The following is a 21,253-nucleotide window of genomic DNA, read 5'->3' as shown; positions in this document are numbered from 1 at the left end:
TTCTTGTGGTCGTCCACAAGCTATGCACATTTAATATCGTACCATTTTGTAACACCATACTGCATTTTGTCGGAAATGCTATATGGAGTGCAGCGGGCTAAGTGACAAGGAAAGAGTTAAAGTCCACCTGCCTTCGCCTCTCTCACAGCACATTGCAGCCATGACAGGCTGTCCGGTCATTGTGTACTGAGGACTTAGTGGGATGTCATGGCCCGAATACCTAAAGGGTTATGCTGGTCTAGGCATCTTACAGACCTTCTCCAGCCTTATAAGGGCTGCCAGAGTAGTGGGGGGAAAACAGATGCACCTGTCAATAGAGGGAAGGAAACAGGATGAGGGAGGGCTACATAGAGGTGACAAGTTGAAAGGAAACGCTGTGTTTATTTATCCGTCAAAGTCAGTTGGACAGCTAATTGCCACGCCTGGTTATACTCGAGTTGGTTTCAAGCACAAACACCACACTTTGTGAATGCTGCTGATCCATTTCCCATCTCTCACACATGCATTTAACAAGCATATAATACATTTCCTCTGTGGAGAGAAGCAACACTTGTATTCCCTACGCATGCAGTGGAAATATAGTCAGGGATAGATAGTGACAACTGTCTTGGACCAATCACAGATGGGTACGCAACTATCCAGCTCGAGTGCTAAGCAGGAGGCCTATTGGGCAGAGCTACAGAGAGCTAATAAATCTATCCGGGAGGACCTACCCACTGGGCTGGAGCCCATACCACTTGGCACTGAAATGACTGCGTTATCCAGCATGCCACCTAATGAGATGCACAGAGTGATACGATTAACCATCTGCATCCTTCTGCAAGCTAGCAGAGCATGTGATGGAGATGCCAGACAAGACATGGAAATGTCATGTCGATCTAACTTCACAGCGCACGAAAGGGAGGCATGTGCTCTCGCCAGTGTCCCCATGATGGGAACATTTTCAATACACTGTATGACTAAAGAGAGCTACATCAAGCTGCGTTCAGAATGGTGTTTTGTCGGAGATGGTGACTGCAGAATTCCATTATGAGGACGCACCTGCAACAAACAATTATTCTCCACTTAGAAATCATCTACTGTATCCTCTCTTAACAGTCAAATGAAAACCCTACCAAGTAGACGCTTTCAAGAGATACACTTAAATCAAGCAGAATGCAAGTTTGCCGCATGAGCCCGGGCATGTTGTTAGCTTTAGAAATACGCTGATCCAGTAAGAACAGATACAGATACAGCAGTGAATAATCAAGAGAGAGGCGTTATTGTGAAAAACAGCCATGAAGTAAACCCCCCTGCATTTTGGGAGGTGTTAGACAATTTTTTTTTACATGTGTTTAATTTTGAATGAAGCATTTCACAACTTGTTGCCTGTACTTCTATCATATGCAGTGTAGCTGAATCTCCAAAAGCCATCTGGACTGACTGAGTCAGAACAGTCTAAACAAGTACTACCGTAGACTGACATTATCTTTCCACAATGCAGGTACAGTAAACAGTGGGATGATAAGGTGTGAAAAAAGATATCACACAAACATGAGCTCAAGTGTGTTATGACATGACTGCTTGACCGTAGGCCGTTTATATCCAAAGCCACCTAGAATTTTTTTTATAAAACTCTATATGCATCAGAGACAACCAAAAAACCCTTGAAGTTACCATAGCAAAACATTAAACATATGCTTGTTTACTTTCTTGCAGATAGTTAGATAATGAGATTGATATCAAACCCATGTCTATGCGCTAAGTATGAAGCTAGAGCCAAGAAACAATTAGCCTAGCTTAGCATAACAAATGTAAGCTTTAGGAAACAGCTAGCCGAGCAACACTGCTAAAGCATTGTAGTTTTACGGGGGTTATGTGCCACAACTATATCATGGTTGGATGGAGTAAGTGGTTTTTTCGTCAATGTGAAGTTGCCAAGCAACCAGCGTAGACTCTGAGAGAAATGCTAGGCAAACATTAGTTCATCCAAAAAAATAGTTAAGAGTAATACAGCTTGTAACTCCCTAAAAGCCACACATTATTCAGTTCTGTTATTAAACAAAGAAGATATAATGTGGTAATGAGCGTCAGAGGAGTAAGTTAGTTTAAGTATTGGAGAGAACCAGGCTAGCTTTTCCCCCCTGCTTCTATGCTATGCTAAGCTAATGTCTTCCTGGATGACAACCATCGGTTCTCACCAGAATTGTCAAATTATTCCACAAAAAAAACCTGTCAGAATGCTGTCAGAATTATTAGAAAGATGATATAATCACGTATGAAAACACAGAAAGGGCGTTTAATCAATTACGTAAATAAATCCCGCTGAGTGGTTTGGAGCGTCCTCTGTACACCACTTTGACCAATTAACAGGGGTTGTTGTCTACTAACCTGCACTGGTGGGCCTCTGGGGTCCTCCACTTGAGCCCACATTCCTGTGCAGAGAGGCCTGTGGAGGGGACAGCATCCCAATGTCACTAAGGGAGGCCGCGGCTGCTGCCAGGGCCTGGCTGCCCAGAGTCCCTCCTGGCTGGTACATGGCGTTGGGATTGGATACAGGCACTGCCACATGCATGGAGAAGTTCTGCTGAGGCAATGCTGTGGGCTACAAGAGGGAGACAAACACACACAGAGGTTTACACACAAACACACTCAAAACCCAAGGTCTAATGATGAATCTGACGGGTCAGTGGTTGTCATGGCATCATTAACAGAGAGCTTCCCTTGAGGGTTTGCTTTATTAAACAAGGACACACTGCACAGCACATTTAAAACTCGGCTGTTGCTTTATAACAAAACATTTTAAGAAACATTTCTGCCACCTTCAAAACAGTTTATTAACATCTCGTTAACATCAGACAAAGAATACACACAAATCCTCGGTGTTACAGCAACACACAGAAAACTAAAAAACATGCATTCAGGTGATCACTTTGGCATTGCAGCAGTCAGCACTACAAATGTACTTTTTGCCTTTTGAAACACCTTTGTGTCTCTGAGTGCAGCAGAGAGGGGTGGTGGGGATTCGCAACTACAAGAATCTTGACTCACTTGCATTTACCTACAAAGTACTGACTGTGCAACGCATAAGTGAGAATGACAGGTGGCAGTGAGAACGTTTCATCATAGCATTATCCAGTGAGCCAGTCAGGTGTTATCATTAGTTTGTTAATGGCAAAGTGATGCTCTTCATGTCAGGAACATAGAGAAAACGACTGCTTAGTAAGCACTACGTTCTTGCAAAATTCTAATATTGTCACGCATGATAAGATCACAAAAGATTTGTGGTATTTTAGAGGGTGAGCCATTGTGGTACTTGATGAAGGAGAGTGAAGATGCTAAATGATAGTGTAGTGTTAGTGTGCTCTGGGAACACTTCAATGCTGGAGCTGTTCAGGAGTAAGAGATATTTTATGCTAGAATGCATTGAGAGAGAGGTAACAGAAAGATTCAAAAGGAGAATTTTTACATTTTACATTACCAAGGAACTGTGTTTTTTTTATGTTAAGAGATGAAAATCAGGTTTGAGATGAAAAAAAAAAAACAGAATCACAGAACCTGCAGATCTTTAGGATAAACTATCACGATATGTGAGTAAGTATTTACTGCACATTCCTGATGTGTTTAAATAGCGACTGCTGTTTGATTTATGATAACATGACCATGATACTAGGGTGTAATCCTTCCAGCAGAAGCATGCAACATTTCACCTGTTCACATGAAATGTGATCTTATCAGGGTGTGCCAAAATATCAGTTGCAGAACAAATCAACATAAGAAACAAATGCACACCCAGTGAAGGGAGCATTAATCTTAAGCTAGAGAAGCTCTGAAAGAAGTTGACAGAGGCTCTGAGGGGGGGGGGGGGGGGGGGGGTAACAAAAAGAGGAAAAAGTTAAATGAAAAAAAGAGTGAAAATCCTTTGTGCCACAAAGCCAAGCAAAAACGTTGCATTGACAGTACTTACGATTTTATGATTTCTCATCATATTATCAAACTCCTCATTAATTTTTTTATACTTTTCTTCTGTGTGAGGAGTGAGGACATATGAGGCATCGGGGTCCGGGCTATCACAACCTCTGTGTTCTTTCTTGTTTAGCGCCTGTAGTGAACATCAACATAAAGACAGGAATCAACACAAAACAGTAGGAGACAAAAGGAAGTACTTACACCACAGCGCTTGTACATTAAATCACTCTCTTCGTTTAGTTTGCCGAAATGGTCGTCCATGAGGGGGCTGTGCCCAAAACAGTCTTCAGGATCAGGACTAGCACAGTCATTATGGCCTTTGTTTCTCAATTTCTGAAAGGAAATTGCACAATTGAAGAGAAACAATATAGCAGTATCCCAGTACCCAATATATAAAATATAAATCAAACATGTACAAAAATCATTATCTGTCCTCCAATTTCTTTATTTTGTTGCAGTACAACATGAACAGCTGCTACACCAATGCTAGGCTGAACTGAAGTTCAAAACAAGGCTCTGCACCAACTGACATGTCACTCTATATCCTTTCACCCTTCAGAGGTGTTCAGAGAAACTAAATATTGTCCTCCTCCCTTTTCCTCTTTTTCTTCTCCCCCCCCTCCCTTACACCATCCCTCTGTGTTCTTCCTTCTCTTGCTGCAAGTGTGTCTTTGCATTTTTCATTATGTTTCAGTTATCGTAAGCCAACCAGCTGGAAGAAACCCCTGCATATGAAGATCCTACAGTAGAGCCCTTTAAAACAGTCCCAGTATGTAATTCAGTATAGTTGTCACTTGTCAAATCATCAATGTTAATGCATGTGGGGGGGGGGGGGGGGGAAATGGATAATCAAATGTGGTCAAAGATGCTTATTTGAGCATGAAATTGAGCAATTATTGTAAAAGCAAAGCACTCATAAGTACATACGGTGGTTTGATGTAATAAATGGCCTATTCTAACTTCAAGAAAAAAAAAAGAGAAAGAAAAGATGTCACACAAGTTAAATGCAACGCAGTGCTCTTTTGCTCACTTTCTTACAGGCTGTTCTCTGCTCCTCATTACAGCTCTGAATAGCGGTGTTAACAAGACTTGCTGACAGCATGTGACAGCATGTGATATCAAGGCAGTGTACATCAAAACATGATTTATGTGTGGCTCTCAAGGTTCCTCTATCAGACTACTGCAGGTCCACAGCAGCGCCCTGCCCTGTCTGTGGGCTGCCTCGGAGGCCTCGCGTCTACAGGAAGGTCACTGACTCCTGTGGATGCAGGGGTCAGAGTGTGAGCCAGACGAGAGGAACCTACACGCACTAATGAGACCGCACTCTCTGTTTCTGGTCTTCATCACCCAAGAAAGTGGAAAATGTGTGTGTGTGTGTGTGAAAGAGGGCGAAAGAGAAACTATATGAGTAGGAGTGTGTGCGGCAAGTGTGTGTGTGTGTGTGTGGGGGGGGGGGGGGTTTCTACAGCTGCTACATCCTCTGACAGCGATGTGACAGTACGTTTAGGCCTGTGCAGACAATGCGGCTAACCCAGCACTGCTCACCACAACCTCAGTTACATTTCCTAAAACCTGTGCCATGGCTTTATGAGAGTCCTGCATAATATCGTTGCTTATTAAACCCAGATGATTCTAAATCCCTCGCTGCTCACTTCGTCCCCGTGCATTCACATGCAGACATTTTCGAAGCGATGTACGTTTTGGGGCCACAGGAATGTTAATCTACAGAACCGTGACGCTGTGCACATAAATGCAGAAGTTCAGTCAGACACCCACATCTCTTCAAACATAGGAAGTGTTGACAATGCCCAGAGGAGAGAGAGAGAGATAGAGAGACAGAGAGACAGAGAGAGGGAGACGTCCTCTAGATAATGAATGGCCAGCATTGTAACACAGATGCATTACTGTTTGGTGCGGTACAGAGGAGTGGCATTCTTCTCATTCTAAGAAAACGCCTTGCTGGTTCATTTCCTGTTTACTGAATGAACCCTCTTTAGTTAGGGTCCTGAAAGGCCTGTGTTTACTGTAGTTAAACTATGCACTTTCTCCACCAGTGAGCCACAGATCTGATCTCAACCTGCAAATTTAGGTTCCAACCTACTCATTATGGGAACATGTTGGTCGGACTGGTCGGGCACGGCTGTGTGAGATGGGCAGGGCTGCTCTACTTTCACAACAAGCCTGGCCAGCATTCGGTTCGCCGCACCCACCAGCCCAAGCCATTTAGGGAGGGGTTACAGCAGCACAGTGGGTGAGCGGGAACCAGATAGCAGCAGACAAGGGCAGGCAGCAACCAGATCTGTTCCATGAAACATTACAGTAATCACCAATACATATTCTCCTCACAAAGATGCATTGAAGGTGCTGTGTATGGACAACATTCGGTGTGCAAGAGTTAATCGTCGCTGTGGCGTTCTGAGGCATAAAACATTGAAGGCCTGGCAGAGCATGGCCGTAATTCTTTGTTAAATGACTTGGCATGTTTTGGGCGTCCCACAGACACTACCCATAGCTCCTAGTGAATGGATCACTGGACCAGCACATGGCCAAACAGGTGTCCCTTTTCCAAACACCTGTCAAGACGTGGCTCCCCACGCTAGCCAATCAGAGGCAGCGGCGCAGAGATATGGCCGTAGAAGGGACCACATGGAGCCCTGAAGGCCACCCGACCCCAGATCAGCTTTGCTCTTACATGTCAATGCTGCAGACTGCTCAAGACTGGTCAAGTGGTCTGACCTAAAAAGGAGTCAAACTTACCGAACAGTTAGATAGGTAACCTCTTTTTGCATAATGAATAGTTGGATAAAAAGCCATTTCAAAATGCCTCTCAAATGTTGAATCAAGTTGTGGGGTTTCAGCTTTGGAAAGTAAAGTTGGCTGGATGTGAATACAGCAGAGGTTGGGATTTTCACAGCAGAGATATGGGCTGTTTGTTGCGGGAGGGGGGCTGGAGAGAGTATGGACAAGGGAACTTGTGTAATCTATTCACAAGGTCCTGAGAGGCTCACAAAGATGAGTGGGAACAAGGCCAGCTGCTATTTTCTCACAGCAGTCCAAACCTGTATTGATAGAAATGTGGCTCTTCAAATAAAAATGAGACTCTGTGTGGCTGACGTCAAACCAACTGGGCACCATTGTCTTTGCGTGCATGTATGTGTGTCCATCCGTTTGCTTGTGTGATACTTGAACTTCTCTTAAAAAAAACATGTTCCATTGCAGGAGGCTTTGAGGCTTCCTTATCATGAAGGAAACATCTATTCGTCATCTCCACCTGAGCCCTGACTATCAACCTACAGTAGCTGTAACCATAGGGAACATTCAGCACAGTAAGTGCCTCTGCAGATTTGCAGTATATGTTCAGCACAGAAGGCTATAGAGCAGCGAAGCGCAACCTTGAAAACCACTTTGATTTTATATATAAATGTGATTCTTTTTTCCAGAAATCTAATCTGTCCAATGAGTACTTTAAGAACTGCTATGCATATACAGTATATATATATACAGTATATATATACAGTATATATATATACATATATATATATATATATATATATACAGTATATATATACAGTATATATATATACATATATATATATATATATATATATACATATATATATATATATATATAGATAGATATATATATAGATATATATATATATATATATATAGTATATAATATATATATATATATATATATATATATATATATATATATATATATATATATATATATAGTATATATATATATATATATATATATAGTATATATATATATATATATATATATAGTATATATATATATATATATATATATATATATATATATATATATATATACACACATTCCTTAGACAGGTCAATTCAAGACCTTAGATTTACTTTTAAGCCTTGTATTCACATTTTTTTATGGCAAAATTGAAGCAAACACTATCCCATGGATTAAAAATAAAACTCAAACCATTGCATAAGCCACCTACATCACCTGTTTCTTGAGGAGTACACTCAGTGAAATGGGCCCGAGCAACGTGCAATGCTGCTGCGAGTCTTGGAAAACAATTTCACTCTGATGTTCTCCCTCTCTTGTGTCAAGAGAGCTTTCTGCATTTAACTTATTCATGTACTGTACAAACTGTACGTGAACAGAAGGCAGGGTGAAAGGAGATAGATAGTGGTTTGGTATAAAAGCTGAACTTCAAAATGGTGGGGGAGATGGCTGAAAGGAAGGCACGAAGAGGCTGTTTCTTCCATTGTGCCTGAATCACATCAGCTTTTACTGACAGTAGCTTTCACTGTTGGTAGAGCACCACCTGACCTTTGACTGGTGCACCACTTCATCTGCGGATCTTGCTGTTGTTGGGGGGGGAAATACTAATTTTTATAGTGGCCAACAGCAAGATGGCGAACCAACTGGAAATTACACAGAAAGTTCCAAAAGTGGAATGTTTAATGCATTATTCCCGCCTTCCCTAAAGTACATAAAAGCTATATTTTAACCGATTGTTGTTGTTGCCGCGGCCTCCCCTCACCTCATTTCAGCCGGGTCTCCTCGCACTGCAGTTGCTGCGAATTAGCCCTTGCGCCTGCCGCTACACTAAGCGAGGTAGCGTGCTAATCCTCATGACATCACCATTGTGTCCAGGCCGTTCCATCTAATGTGCTTATCAAAGGGCTTCTTTGAGTGTGAACGCACTAGGAAATCAGCGCGGGGAGGCGGCTGATAGGAAAGCTTTTATCTGCGAAGGAATATTTCTGCTCTTATATAACATCTTAAGAGACTTTCACTACCATCATGTTCTCTTTCCCCTGTGGTGCTGTAGTCTTCACTTGAGGGGAATGGCCCCTCTCTCTCTCTCGCCATTTTCCCACCACGTATTGTGAGTTGAAAGTGAGGGGCAATTAGATAAGGAGACCTCTGTAATTCCCAGACATATCTTGTTTAATCTCATGAACATTGCACATTACTGACTGATATGAGGATATGAGGCTGGATTCATGTCCTTCCTGTGGCTCACGCCATTGTCTAGTTACACAGCGGACAGGAAGGGCAGCAGGAGGGGGCAACTCGACCGTCTGTATTTTATTTTGATATTATTTTCTTGTAGCTGTATATACATAGTGAGATTCAATCCCCACCTGACAGAATGGCAACGGACAGACCACAATGAACTCGGATTGTAGTGAGATATTAATCCGAAGTGAGTCATGCTCATACAATCTAAACCAGCGATAGATAAATACACGGACAAACTAATCATATTCTATATTGTATACTGCAAAGGATTACCTGCATTTGACCAACTAAATTGCCAATTAAAAATAGCTCATCCATCTTACTGAATAAAAGGAAATTGCTGTGCAGTGAGCAGTCCCTTTGGAGCGTTCTGCTCTGAGACTGTGGTGAATGACTGATGTGACAAAGCTATTAGCCGCCATAGTCAGAGGGAACAGTCTCAATCAGCAGACTGCATATTTTCAGTATAGACAAGAGGGAATTCAACTACAAATTGAGGATAAAGGCAAACCAATGTCATCATTATCTACAGATTAAAAAGAATGAGAACACACTCTGTTCCCACTCCACATAAAGAAAAGGTGGCACACATTAAAAACTGATCAGACTGAATTACACTCCAGCAAAAAAACATTAACATATAGATTATTGAAAATCGTTCTAATCGTTTCTACTCCCTGTCTCTCTGTCTCCCGCTCTCTCTCTCTCTGGTCATCGAGTCGATCATTAGCTGTCAGGGCCCTTGAAACCATACCCCCAACCCTGAACTCCCATTCCTGCTCGCCTCTAAAATATTCATAAGGACAATTAGGAGTTCCGATAAGGCGAGTACGGAGGGCTGGGGGGCGAGCGGCAGAGACGGCAGGATGTGCCAGCAGGACGTCTGTTCTGCAACACTCTATACCCAGACCACAGACCTGTCCTCATCAATCTGAGACACAGCAGCCTCCCTCTTTGCCCCCAGTCAGGCCAGGCAGTCAGAGGAAGGTGGCACAGTGCCAGCTAACCCCCCCCCCATCCCCCCCACCTCCAATCCCAGCAGGCTTTGCTCCGTCCTCGCCCCTGGGCAGGAGGGGTTGGCCGCACAGCACGCAGAGTGGGAGGAGGGGGGCACAAGGGCAAGCTGATTGTTGCACAAGCTAACTCACAGAAGCCGCTGTCCACGAAAGCAAGGTCTCATTTCAGACGCTCAGCCCGCAAGGTCATTGAAGAACGCAGAGGGTGGACTCGTGGTTTGTGGGTCTGGTGATCTCTAACGTAGCTAGCATCACTGTTGCTCTGTAACTAGATCAAACTAAATTAGGCAAGGTCAATGTCTGACCTATTTCATGTCCTTACCACAGTTTATGACAGGTAAGTGGTTTGAGCTCAGTTTGAGGAACTAATGCATTGTTGCATGCCATCCAACATATTGTCACTGCAGAAGGGCAACAAATCATGTTTCCATTACTTTTCTTACTAGCAATAAGTGAATTAGCAGTTACAGTACTCATTACAGTGCATTACTTTTGTGCACCCTGTCTATCAGAGAAATACTGAAGAATAAACCGAAGTAAACACTAATTGTGAGAATAATGAAAAAAATCATAATTTCAGAAATTTTAAGAAGTTTTGAATTTGATGCCATTGTTAGACAATTTTGACAAGTATTATGACTATGAAGAAATTAAATAAATTAAAGAAAACATTTTTATAAAGTATTTCAACATACTTGTCAGCAAAAATAACAACATACAATGTAAACTAGATAGTGTATAATTAGGTTGCACAAGCCTAAAATGTCAAAACAAAGAAAAATATATCAACAATTGGATAACATAGAGAATAATCATGTCTAATTTATGTAAAAGTCAATATAAAATGAATGCCAACATTAACATAACAGCTTGCAAAGTATTAACTACAAAATACTGAAAAGATGCTTTAATCTATTTTATCTGTTAACATAACTGCAGACGAGTGATGCATCCGACTTTCATTTCTGTGGAAGCTGAAATAAAGGAGAAGAAGTCCATTCTATTCTGACTGAAGCACCTGTGCATACAGAAGCAGACATTTCTTTGGGGCATTTAAACAGATAAAATAATAAGTAAAAACTTTGAGAACAGGATAAAACTCTATCCAACTTAACAACTCCTACATCTTTTTCTCTTTGCTGAATAAACTGTACTGTTGTTAAGCTCCAGATTTTAGCATAGCAAAATGTTTGACCTTCACGTATTAACTCATTAGCGTCAATGGAAACTAGTAATTAGAAGGTGGCAGCATGGCTTGTGGTCTTTTGTTGTTTTGTGTCTTCTTCTATTATATGCTCTCTAAGAGACCTTCGATTTGAAAAGACACATACGTAGTTGAGAGGGTGGAAAGTAAGCTCTGACGTCGGTGAAGTGACACATGCTAAAAGCTCAAATCTCTTTGCTGTAACCTGGTAACAAGCATCACACACCGGAGACAATATAAAACAGTGAGATGTAATACATGATGGGTTTGAAATGCACAATTCAAAGGATAACTGTTCAATAGCCACACATTACAAAATCCCATATAAAGAGCAGGGCTAGTGCTGATTATGGCACGTTTAGTTCCAATAATCAAGCTACATTTTCACAAATCAAAGGCCATTAGTCTGCCATCAGGTGGCAATTACTTTGTATCTGTTCCAGCAGAGGACACCTATTACAGAACAGCATGTGATATACTCGCATGAACATTACCACAACTGTTTCATTACACTCAGAAAACTACAAAAGAGGACTGGTGACCCTTTTTCACTGAAAGCCCAGAGGAAAAGGAGTCCTTGTCCTACAAAAAGGGGCACTTTGAAACCCAGCGTGTTGCTCGAAACAGAACCATTAATACTGCTCCACTCACTGTGGCAAGAGGAGACTTTTCAGACTCACCAGAGTCAGATTACTCCATAAGAGATATCAATGTAGATGCAATGCTGTACATCAAGAGGAGAGTGGTAATCAATTAAATGAACTGGAGAATTTACAACACGTTCCTAACTTTATAAAAGAGGACGTAATAAAGTATTACATATACAGAATGTATAAAACCCAGAGGGTGCATTTTGCTCACAGGTGCAAATTGAAACCGCATACTATAACTGTAAGTAACCCATCGCTCTTGTTTTCTTGATAATATTTGAGAGATATTTATTTTGAACTTGTCCTACTGCACTAGTCTGGAAATAGATGCTGGTGTTGTATGGACAACCGGTGTGTTTGTTTTGACTATAGCAACACAAGTTAACTCTGGAGCTGGCCCCGAGGTGAAATGACTGCTCTGAGGTATACAAAACCCTCTGTGCGCACGGGAAATAGAAAGTCAATCATGTGTTTATATGAGCCCCAAATGAAGAGGCGGTAATAGAATTTCAGAAACACTCGTTAATGACTGCCCATGCTGTTAATGTACCATCCCCTCCAGAGACAACAGATTGACTGACAGGTTTAGAATTTATGTGGCAACATACAGAAGATGCTTGAGAAAAAACCTCATCACGGAGAATGTACATATCTATTTATTAAAATAAAATACCCATACTTAAAGGTACAATAATACCATCATACTTAATATAATCTGCAATACTGCAATAAAAATATAGAAAATCATTTTAATATCACTCCAATAAATCACCGGAGACCAAAAGTGCACATACTTTTTTTTTTTCTGTAATATTAAAAATGGGCTGGCGGAAAATTTCACATATATTGAAAAGTCCTGAAAAATCAACATCAACCCAATAAGTCTATGTCAACAGCAATGACATTTGATTTAGCTTAAAAAGGATTTCTCAGCAGTGCTGCTGTGAGCCCGAAGGTGAAATATCAAAAAGAGGAATAAAGTAATATGATGATGGCCTAGTGGTGACTGAGGACTGAAGTAGATAAATAATGACCAAGAGCTGGATATGAAGTGTAATCAAGACTTAAATCATTGAACAATACATTAAACTGATAAAACTTCTGTCCGTCTGTATGTTCTTTGCATATCTTGTGAGCCGTTCATCTGATCTACTTCACACTTGGTATTGCTGGAAACCAAAAGGGAAGTGCCTTTGGACTTGAGCATGTTGCGCGGCGTCCGCAGCGGGCAGACCGCGGCTTATTAACTGCAGTCCACCTAACAACCAAACTCTTCTTCACTTCCCGAGAGTCCAAAAACGAGTGAATAGCCAACTGGAAGCAGATGCCAATCAAAATGTATTTCACCGGTGAGACAATGAGTAAGCCGCAACTTGGCTGTGTCTTTCCCCTGTGAGTAAGACAGTATTTCCCAGGTGTGAGACACAATACTAACTCATAACACTAATAACGTTATCGCCAGCAAAACACCTCTGCTGATTAAACCCATGCTCTTATTTATAACATCAGTGGTTTTGTCAAAACAAGCGACTAATACGCCTGATTGGAAATGACATCCGCTCAGTGTATTTCAGCGATGTTTCTGATGGCAAGTAACCACGACTTGGGTGAGTTTTTCAAGGGTGGATTTAAGGCAAACACTATCTTGCTTTACTTTTCATGCTTTCTCCAACTGGAATGTTGGTAATGGCAGTGGCAGAATAAGAAGGCAACTCAAAACTTTCCTGATGTAAAACTATTGAGTACCAATAGTACTTCAAGTATGGTATGGTATAAGCACAATGTACATACATTTACTTAACATCCATTCAAGGTGGAGCTTTCAATTCTGAAAATATGATGCTGGATGATTTAATGAATAATAATGCATTGTATATTAATTGATTCATTTTGTGAGCCAAATTGTTTGTATGAGCGTGTGACGGTTCCCTATCTGGGTTACTTATGCATGTTCCTTTAAGACAGCAGGAACCAGAGGTGGTGATCGCCTAAGTGGAGGCACCTGGGCCCGGTGCGCTTCCCCTATAAGGCTCCGCCTTCCTAGCAACCTGGGGCCCTCTCCTATCACCCCGTGGAGGCGCGAGGACGGCGTTCCAAACACCATTTGTCATTGGACGACTTGTTATGTCAAATAAAACTCTTTTCTTTTGGTAAACTGTCTGCGTCTCCCTGAATAGGTCATGGCTGTCAGAGCCAGGTCGTGACAGAGCGTTTCTTGAGAAGGCTGCAAGCAGCAACACCACAGGCCAAGCGTTTGTTCTGAACAGGCATGTTTTCAACGGACACTGCACTAGTTTGATCAAAATAAAAATAATTTTAAAAGATCTAAATTCATACTTTGTCGTTTCATTAAAACAGCTGCTTTCCCTTTCTGTGCCACTGTTAATAGACCGGCAATGATAGATAATGATGTAGATAATTATATGCAAAGATCGAGCACCAGTCAGACAACAAGAAATTATGGATTTTTCCAACCAGAAGTGCAATCATCTCAAGATATAAAATGTCTAATTTGACTTTGTATTCTATGTTTCTATAAATGGTAGCTCAGACGTTTATTGAGAAAAACATCACCACAAAGAAAGGTGGCACCAACAGCAGGTACTGAGTTTGGTCTTTCCAGAGAAAAAGGCACTGATGCAAAGGAAGTGATGTGGTTTACGTTTTGGTCAATAGCAACATCAGTTTCTTCAGAATAACCAGATGAAGACATCAGAAAATAGCATCAGATGCAGCAGAGATAAAAATATAAAAGAAAAACCCAGTGTCTGCACAGATGGAACCAAGATAAAAGATCTTCTGAAATACATGAAACCGCATTAGCACTTCCAACGTATAATTATGCAAACTACGGCTCAAACCCAACAACAATAGTAGGAGTGTAATGCCGATATTTATTCAGTCAATATTATGGACATAGACACCAAATTGTGAAAATGTAAAATGTGTACTGGTGACCTCATCCAATGTAATATTATTTAAACAAGCTTTAAAATCAAAAAACGGATACTATTTTATGATATCTCTTTCAAATAAAATATTTATGTGTTTTAGCCCACCAACTACATATTACTGTATGTATGCTACTGCCAACTATTTTCCAAAGCATGCTGTAGGATTTTAGTTTTATGACGAAAACGTGTAAATAATATGACTACACTTACTTTCATCAGTTGCATCATTTTGTGTGCTTTACTACTTTGGGGGACTTTTGTTTTTTTAAGATCAATCTTTAAAACAGTACATGAAAAGATAAATGAGTCACCTATATAAGTTACAGAATACATTTGATGTAGAACAGAGTATCATTTTGAATAAGCACTGGCAGGTATAGTGGGGGTTCTACTCTGCTCCAGTCTAATAGTTTACAAAAATGGAAAGAAAACAAAAATCAGGTGCACAGACGCACCTGATTATTTTTGCAAATCTTGACATCTTTGGTGTCCTTGGCAGGTTTGCTAGTATGAAACTGGACATAGGACGTGCATTTACTTTGTTGTTTGAAGTTGACTGAATAATTTATTATCTTCAGTTATTACGTCTCGTTACCAACAGCTACACCGTACGATGTGTTAGTATAAAAAACAGCTTCATGTGTCTATTATGATCAATTAACTAACTAAAGTGACCTTTTACTAGTTGACTTAAACGTCCAAATCAGTTTTGACAGATATTGTTATTTCATTATTTATATACCATAATACAAAACTACAAAAAGACTCATTATTATAGTTTACTATCATAGAAAGTTTTACACAAAAAATTCTCTGCTGCCTTCACGGCTATAAGACTGCTGCTGTAATACTCTCTATTGCATTAGAGAACATGGTGGTAGGTAGTTTCCCTGTAAGAGCCTCATTTGACCGTCCTGTTGTTTCTGTGCCACAATTATAAATACACACAGAAGACAGTATGCCTCTGCTACTCAGATAAGTCTCACCAGTGTGCTTTGATATTCAAGGATTTGTGCTTACTGTTAAAACAAACACAAACAAGCTGCGCACCACACTATCCTCGACAGACTTCAGAGTTGAAAGAGTACCGATCTACTGAATATTTGCATGGCTGAAGCTCATTTCTCACAGGAATATTTGATCAGGAAATCTGCTGATGGAGAATCAGACACATTATTTAAAATGCAAATTGAGTTTTTGTTCATGTAAAGTTGATGTATCACAATGGAAATGCAATACAAAAAAACAACAAATGAAGTAGAAAAAAAGTCATGATTACACATTCAGAGCCACATGACCTATTAAAAACTTTGTTGCAATAATACACTGAATGTCTTTCTCTGTTTTAATCTGAGGAATATCACCTTCTGATTTCTAACCTACCCCCTTTAGTGTGCCAACCTGGATGCGCGTGTCTTTGTCAAAAGAGTAAAAAAAACAACGATAAAATGACATATTTTTCAATTTTACTCATCTCGTCTATTTTCAAGAACTGTGTGTTAAAGAGAGAGGCCTCTTTGAGTAAAATGAAATTCTATTATTCTTGACTCTAATCAAATAAAGCATCTGATTTATTCATTTTTGGACAGTTTTCTGTTCATTTTTTCTTCTCATGCTCTTTTATCTCTCTTCCTACCCCCACCTCTCTCGTTCCCCCAGCCTCCATTTCCAGTGAGCCACCAGCAGGAGGATAATTGATCAATCATGCTAATTGACGAGTCTGGACAGCTAGCCCACCATAGCAGATGTGCCAATTTGCATTCATTAAGATAGAAATGAGTCTTAATCACCGCTCAGCCTTTGATTGACAACATAAACACCCCCTGTCGGAAACTCATGTTGCACGTTCAGCCCACAGCACTGTATAGGGTCCATTCCATAACTGGCAATAAAATCTGTTTTTTTAAGCTGTACGTCGCTGAAAATGCACTTTGAAGCACAGCGGAATAATCCATTGATTGTCTTCATTGGTCAAAGTAAGTCAACTACAGAATATGGCACACGATGACAAATTGAACTCTTAGTTGTGACGATTGTGTTGCTTTAGTCGATGTAAAATCGGCAAAGGGCAGTCTTGAAATTCACAAACAAAATAGATTCAGTTGAAAACACAGGGCTTGACATTCAGTAATGGTCAAAATTTACATATCTTACTGAATGATTAATACAGCTCCCTTCATAACAACAGTCAATAGAGATCATGAGATAAAACCTAATGGAAATTAGCTGATTATTTTAGTCTCATTTCCTCTCACTGTAGTGGTCTTGTGAGAGGGGGCGTTCCTTCATAAATAGAGAGGGGATTGTCTGTTTTTTCCCAAGTCACATTAACAATGGCCGCCCCACTTTATTATGCGGAAGATAAGCAGAATTTCCCTATGAATGTTGTTTACTCTCACAAATCATCAGGGTAAAAGACATAAAAAGAGCAGTGAAAAGTCAATGCTTTGCATATGGTGCTGCCCAGTTATTTACAATTACGCAGCATTGGTATTTCACTAAAACTGCATTCTCAAACTGGGTTAAAGCCTATTCACAGCCCTGATGTTATAAGATTACAATTAAATGTTGACTTAATGCCTGCAAACCTGATTATTATATGCCATATACCTTAATTGTGTTGAATTGCTCAAAGAGACGACAGATAAATGCCAAACGATGCATGTGAAGTAAAAATCTGATCTCAAGGGTTCTTCCACAGACACAGTGATCGCTCTGTGTGCTGGAGAACGGTGCGAGGTTATGGCGGAGCATGAGCAAAATCTCATTAGCTCCACTAGCGGAGAGTGGAGGAAGAGTAAATATTATTAGATTAATCTAATGACCAACGGCAGCATTTGGATTTGTGGCACAGAATTCAATAAGAAACACAATAGGAACAACACCATCAAACCTTCTGGCATGAATAGCCTACTCTGCTTGGTTCACAACAACACAACCATAATAAATACCACATTTATTTCCAGAGAAATTACTGTATGTTGATAAGTATGATCTTGAGACAGGAGTGTGTTGCTCTTCTGCATTACAAACGACTAAAGATACAGAAATGTGTATTTTTTACAAAGTACATTAGAACATGTATTGGTGTTATACCTTGTCTGTACATGTGTGCGTCTATCTGTGTTGAGGGGTTTGTATGTACTGTTCAATATGATGAAAAGACAATGAATACAGTCACAAAAACTCAAACAATAATATTTCACCTTCATACTGTTAAGAAGTACACACAGGTGAATGCATAAGAGGAGAGATTTCATACAACAGTTCGCCTGTCGCCTGGAGTGTTGGTAAGGTTAACGCTATCAACACATGCGGACGCAGACAAACGCACACACCAACATACACATAGAAGAGAAACCTGGGCCGACTGCTCTGCTTTGGACTACGAGCCAAGTTTGAGACAAAGTCCATAGCCCTCCACTGAGTTATCAAACTGTGGCCCAGGCATGCATCCATCTGTGGAAAACATGGAGACTGTTCTCCCACACTGCACAGCTCAGCCTTTATCTACAGATGGTACTACTGAGCAGGAATGTGACCTTTGATTTAGTTTCTCACACCGAACGAGCTTCCCAATGAAAAGCGGGAGAGGGTTTTTCTGGCCTCCCGTACCGCACAAATGAGCACATGATTGTTTGCATGGCATAAGATGGGTTTAACACAATTGAAACATTTAGATAAGTGTCCAGTGGAAGTGTCCTCATGTGAGACCCATTTCAGGAGATAAATGGAGGAGGGCTGGATTCTTGCCATAAATAAGGCATCAGCTCCTCCGTGTAGTGCACAAAGATCTGTGCAGCTGTAGAGAAGCTCAAAGGCTGAAAAGAAGTCTTTGCCAAAAGAGGCAGTCGGAGAAAACAGTTCAGATCAGAATTTCTCTTAAATTATGTTAAAATCTCTTAGATTACGAACCGCCACCGACAACGGCTATGTGAGGGTTGTGTGGTGATGCTGCGAGTTGGACTGGGTTGGTTACTTCTGCTCTGCTTCCTCACTTCTGAACCTTGACCACATAGCCAGCAGGCAGAGGGACATTTGTGCATATGTGCAAAGATGCTGGCCGAGCGAGCGGGGACAAAAGCGGCTTGTTCTCGCCTTTTGTGCACCGGGGCAGCTTCCTTGAGAGTAGCCAGAAGGGCTAAGTGGGAGATCAGCATGGGACCACTGGTGCTACTTTATGTACAATGTACATTCCAATTCCACCACACTGTCAACATAAACATACATTGGTAGACCACAGATTCATGTTACATATGTGAAATAAGTGGAAAGACCAAACTGATAGGCAGTGACAAACCCCTATGAAGACTCAAGAGTATAAGATGCTGTTGCGTTTGCTTCTTTAAAGTAAGACAGCTTTCAGAGCCACGGCAAAAAGACGAAAATGTGTGGTCACTGTGACGTAAGTAAGGAATGTATCCATGTATTTTTTATGCAGGTGAGCCCCTGCTCTGCTCCGAGGGCCCCTGATGGAGGAGTGACTGCATGAGTCTACTGGATGCCAAAGCACTCTTCTGCAGCTCTGCCAAGCAGGTAATTCACAAGCAGCAGCAGCATGAATAAAAGATAATGGGCCACAGCTGACTCCTTTATGCCGCATGTAATTTCACTAATTCCTCCAAGTGAAAGTCTTTTCCAAAGCTAGGATTCTTGAAATGTTTCAATCTCACCCATCTTAATCCTTTAACGTCTCTTAATTGAGTATCAGTAAAAAAAAAAATGCTGTTTGTTTTAGGTGGCAGTAAAGACACCGGAGAATTGCGATGCAGCAGGCTGCATTGTCTAATAAAACGTATCCTAGTGCAGAGAAAGCTAATCTTATTTTAAATAAGTGCTATTAAAATGAATGGGCAACTACATATTAGCAGTATCAGGCTTTTATCAATAGGCATTAACATACATTGTATATGCTTCCATTTCGTCAGAATGGAGATACCAGCCTCTTAAAGCACATCTTGAATAAGCCGAGAAACCACACAAGTGTGTGCCAATGAAAGATGTTTGGAACAGGATGCATCCCTAATCATTCTCATTTACTTTGGCTTCTACACTTTTGGCTGACAGTTTTGTATGCTGGCATAACAAGTGGTTTACTCTTCCGCTAGTCGCCGGGCACGCAGGAGCTGCCAGAAAACCCAAGTGCTTGTTGAGTTTTATAGAGCAGTATGGAATGTACTAAACACTGTATTTGCACTGCAGCTATAGCCAAGCTGACGGTCTGTGATGAGGAGTAGCCAGAGAACTGAGCCCTACAGGTACAATATCTATGGGAAACAGTGGTGGTCAGCAGCTACTGTGGCATGCATGCGCAGAGATAGGTTTTCCACATCAGTTGATGGCCACACGAGAGCAGCTGAACTTATCAGAGACTGCAGACCTCCTGTGCCCTATCTGAATGGTGACTAAGAGGGAAACTGTTACTTGTTCCTCACTCTTGTTTGTCTAAAACATTACACCCGTGGAGCATTTACAGAGCTGTACAGTCACAGAAGAAATATATCTTATAGTCTTAATCCAGCACTAAAATAATTAATTTAGTCTAAATCTGTTAAATCTGAATGTAAGTTTTGTATGTCAAATCGTAATGAAGAGAAAAATAGGAAAAGGAATGATGTGAAAGAGGTTTTTCCCCACAAAGCAAGAAGGTGACGCTCACTCACCTCTACAATGTCAGAGTTGGTTCGGCTCTCATGGGGCTCGTTGTACTCTGTGTATTTCAGCAACACTTTGTCCATGTCTGTGCTGGCATACTGGAACAGTTTGTTAGTGCTGTTGAAAATGATGAGGGCTATCTCACAGTCACATAGTACGCTCAGCTCATAGGCCTTTTTCATCAGGCCAAACTTCCTCTTTGTGAAGGTAACCTGAGGAGCACACAGAAAACACAAGCATCCGTTACAGAGGGAAACTGTTTCTCAAAATTAAAAAGGAGATCAAAGTCAAGTGAACAAAACATACATTTGTTAAAACGCAATTTTCACAAGTGTAAATGTTAATCTAGGATTCTTATTGCAACAGAAGGAAGTAGTTTATTCATTTCCAAATCCATGTTCATTGCACAATTATCAGTAGTGGAAGAAGTATTCACATATTTTACTTAACTGTAAGTGACAATATCATAGAGTAACAATACTCCCGCAAAAAAAAAAAATGTAGTACTTCACTCAAAGTTAGTGGAGTAGAAGTAAGTAAAAAATACCATAAAATGGAAATACTGCAATTACAGGTACTTAAACATTGTACTATGTGCAGTAAATGTACATCCACAGCTGATACTTGTGGTGGCAAGTTGCTCTAAGAAAAAATGTGGAGCTGCTTTAGGCTGAAATTTAACTTTTTAAAATTAGCATAAGTTAAGAGGCCTAACTTAAGTCCTAAATAACAATATTAACAGTGTCATTATACTACAACAATTATGCTAACCAAGGTGACAGATACCAAGATCATTCCTCCTTTAGGAATGA

At 40.7% G+C, this 21,253-nt stretch overlaps 1 protein-coding gene across 4 annotated transcripts in view; it reads right to left on the bottom strand.

Moving 5' to 3' along the window:
* The window catches only part of mef2aa (myocyte enhancer factor 2aa), a 57,633-nt gene that overhangs the window by 11,977 nt on the left and 24,403 nt on the right, over positions 1–21,253 (bottom strand). For 2 of the 4 annotated variants that reach the window (XM_076089040.1, XM_076089042.1), the window contains exons 3-5: positions 20,450–20,653; positions 4,150–4,281; positions 2,371–2,584 (exon numbers count right to left, since the gene is read on the bottom strand). In XM_076089040.1, the coding sequence (XP_075945155.1) occupies positions 2,371–2,584; positions 4,150–4,281; positions 20,450–20,653 (550 nt within the window). Of the gene's footprint in view, positions 1–2,370; positions 2,585–3,946; positions 4,082–4,149; positions 4,282–20,449; positions 20,654–21,253 lie in introns of all 4 variants that reach the window. The other 2 variants (XM_076089039.1, XM_076089041.1) reach the window with 1 other exon arrangement.

This window comes from Anarhichas minor, unplaced genomic scaffold, assembly GCF_050575085.1.
Source record: "Anarhichas minor isolate MPS153535 unplaced genomic scaffold, ASM5057508v1 ptg000011l, whole genome shotgun sequence".
In the NCBI taxonomy this organism is placed as follows: Eukaryota; Metazoa; Chordata; class Actinopteri; order Perciformes; family Anarhichadidae; genus Anarhichas; species Anarhichas minor.
The sequence above is the reverse complement of the archived record's forward strand: the minus strand, read 5'-3'. Positions and strand labels throughout refer to the sequence as shown.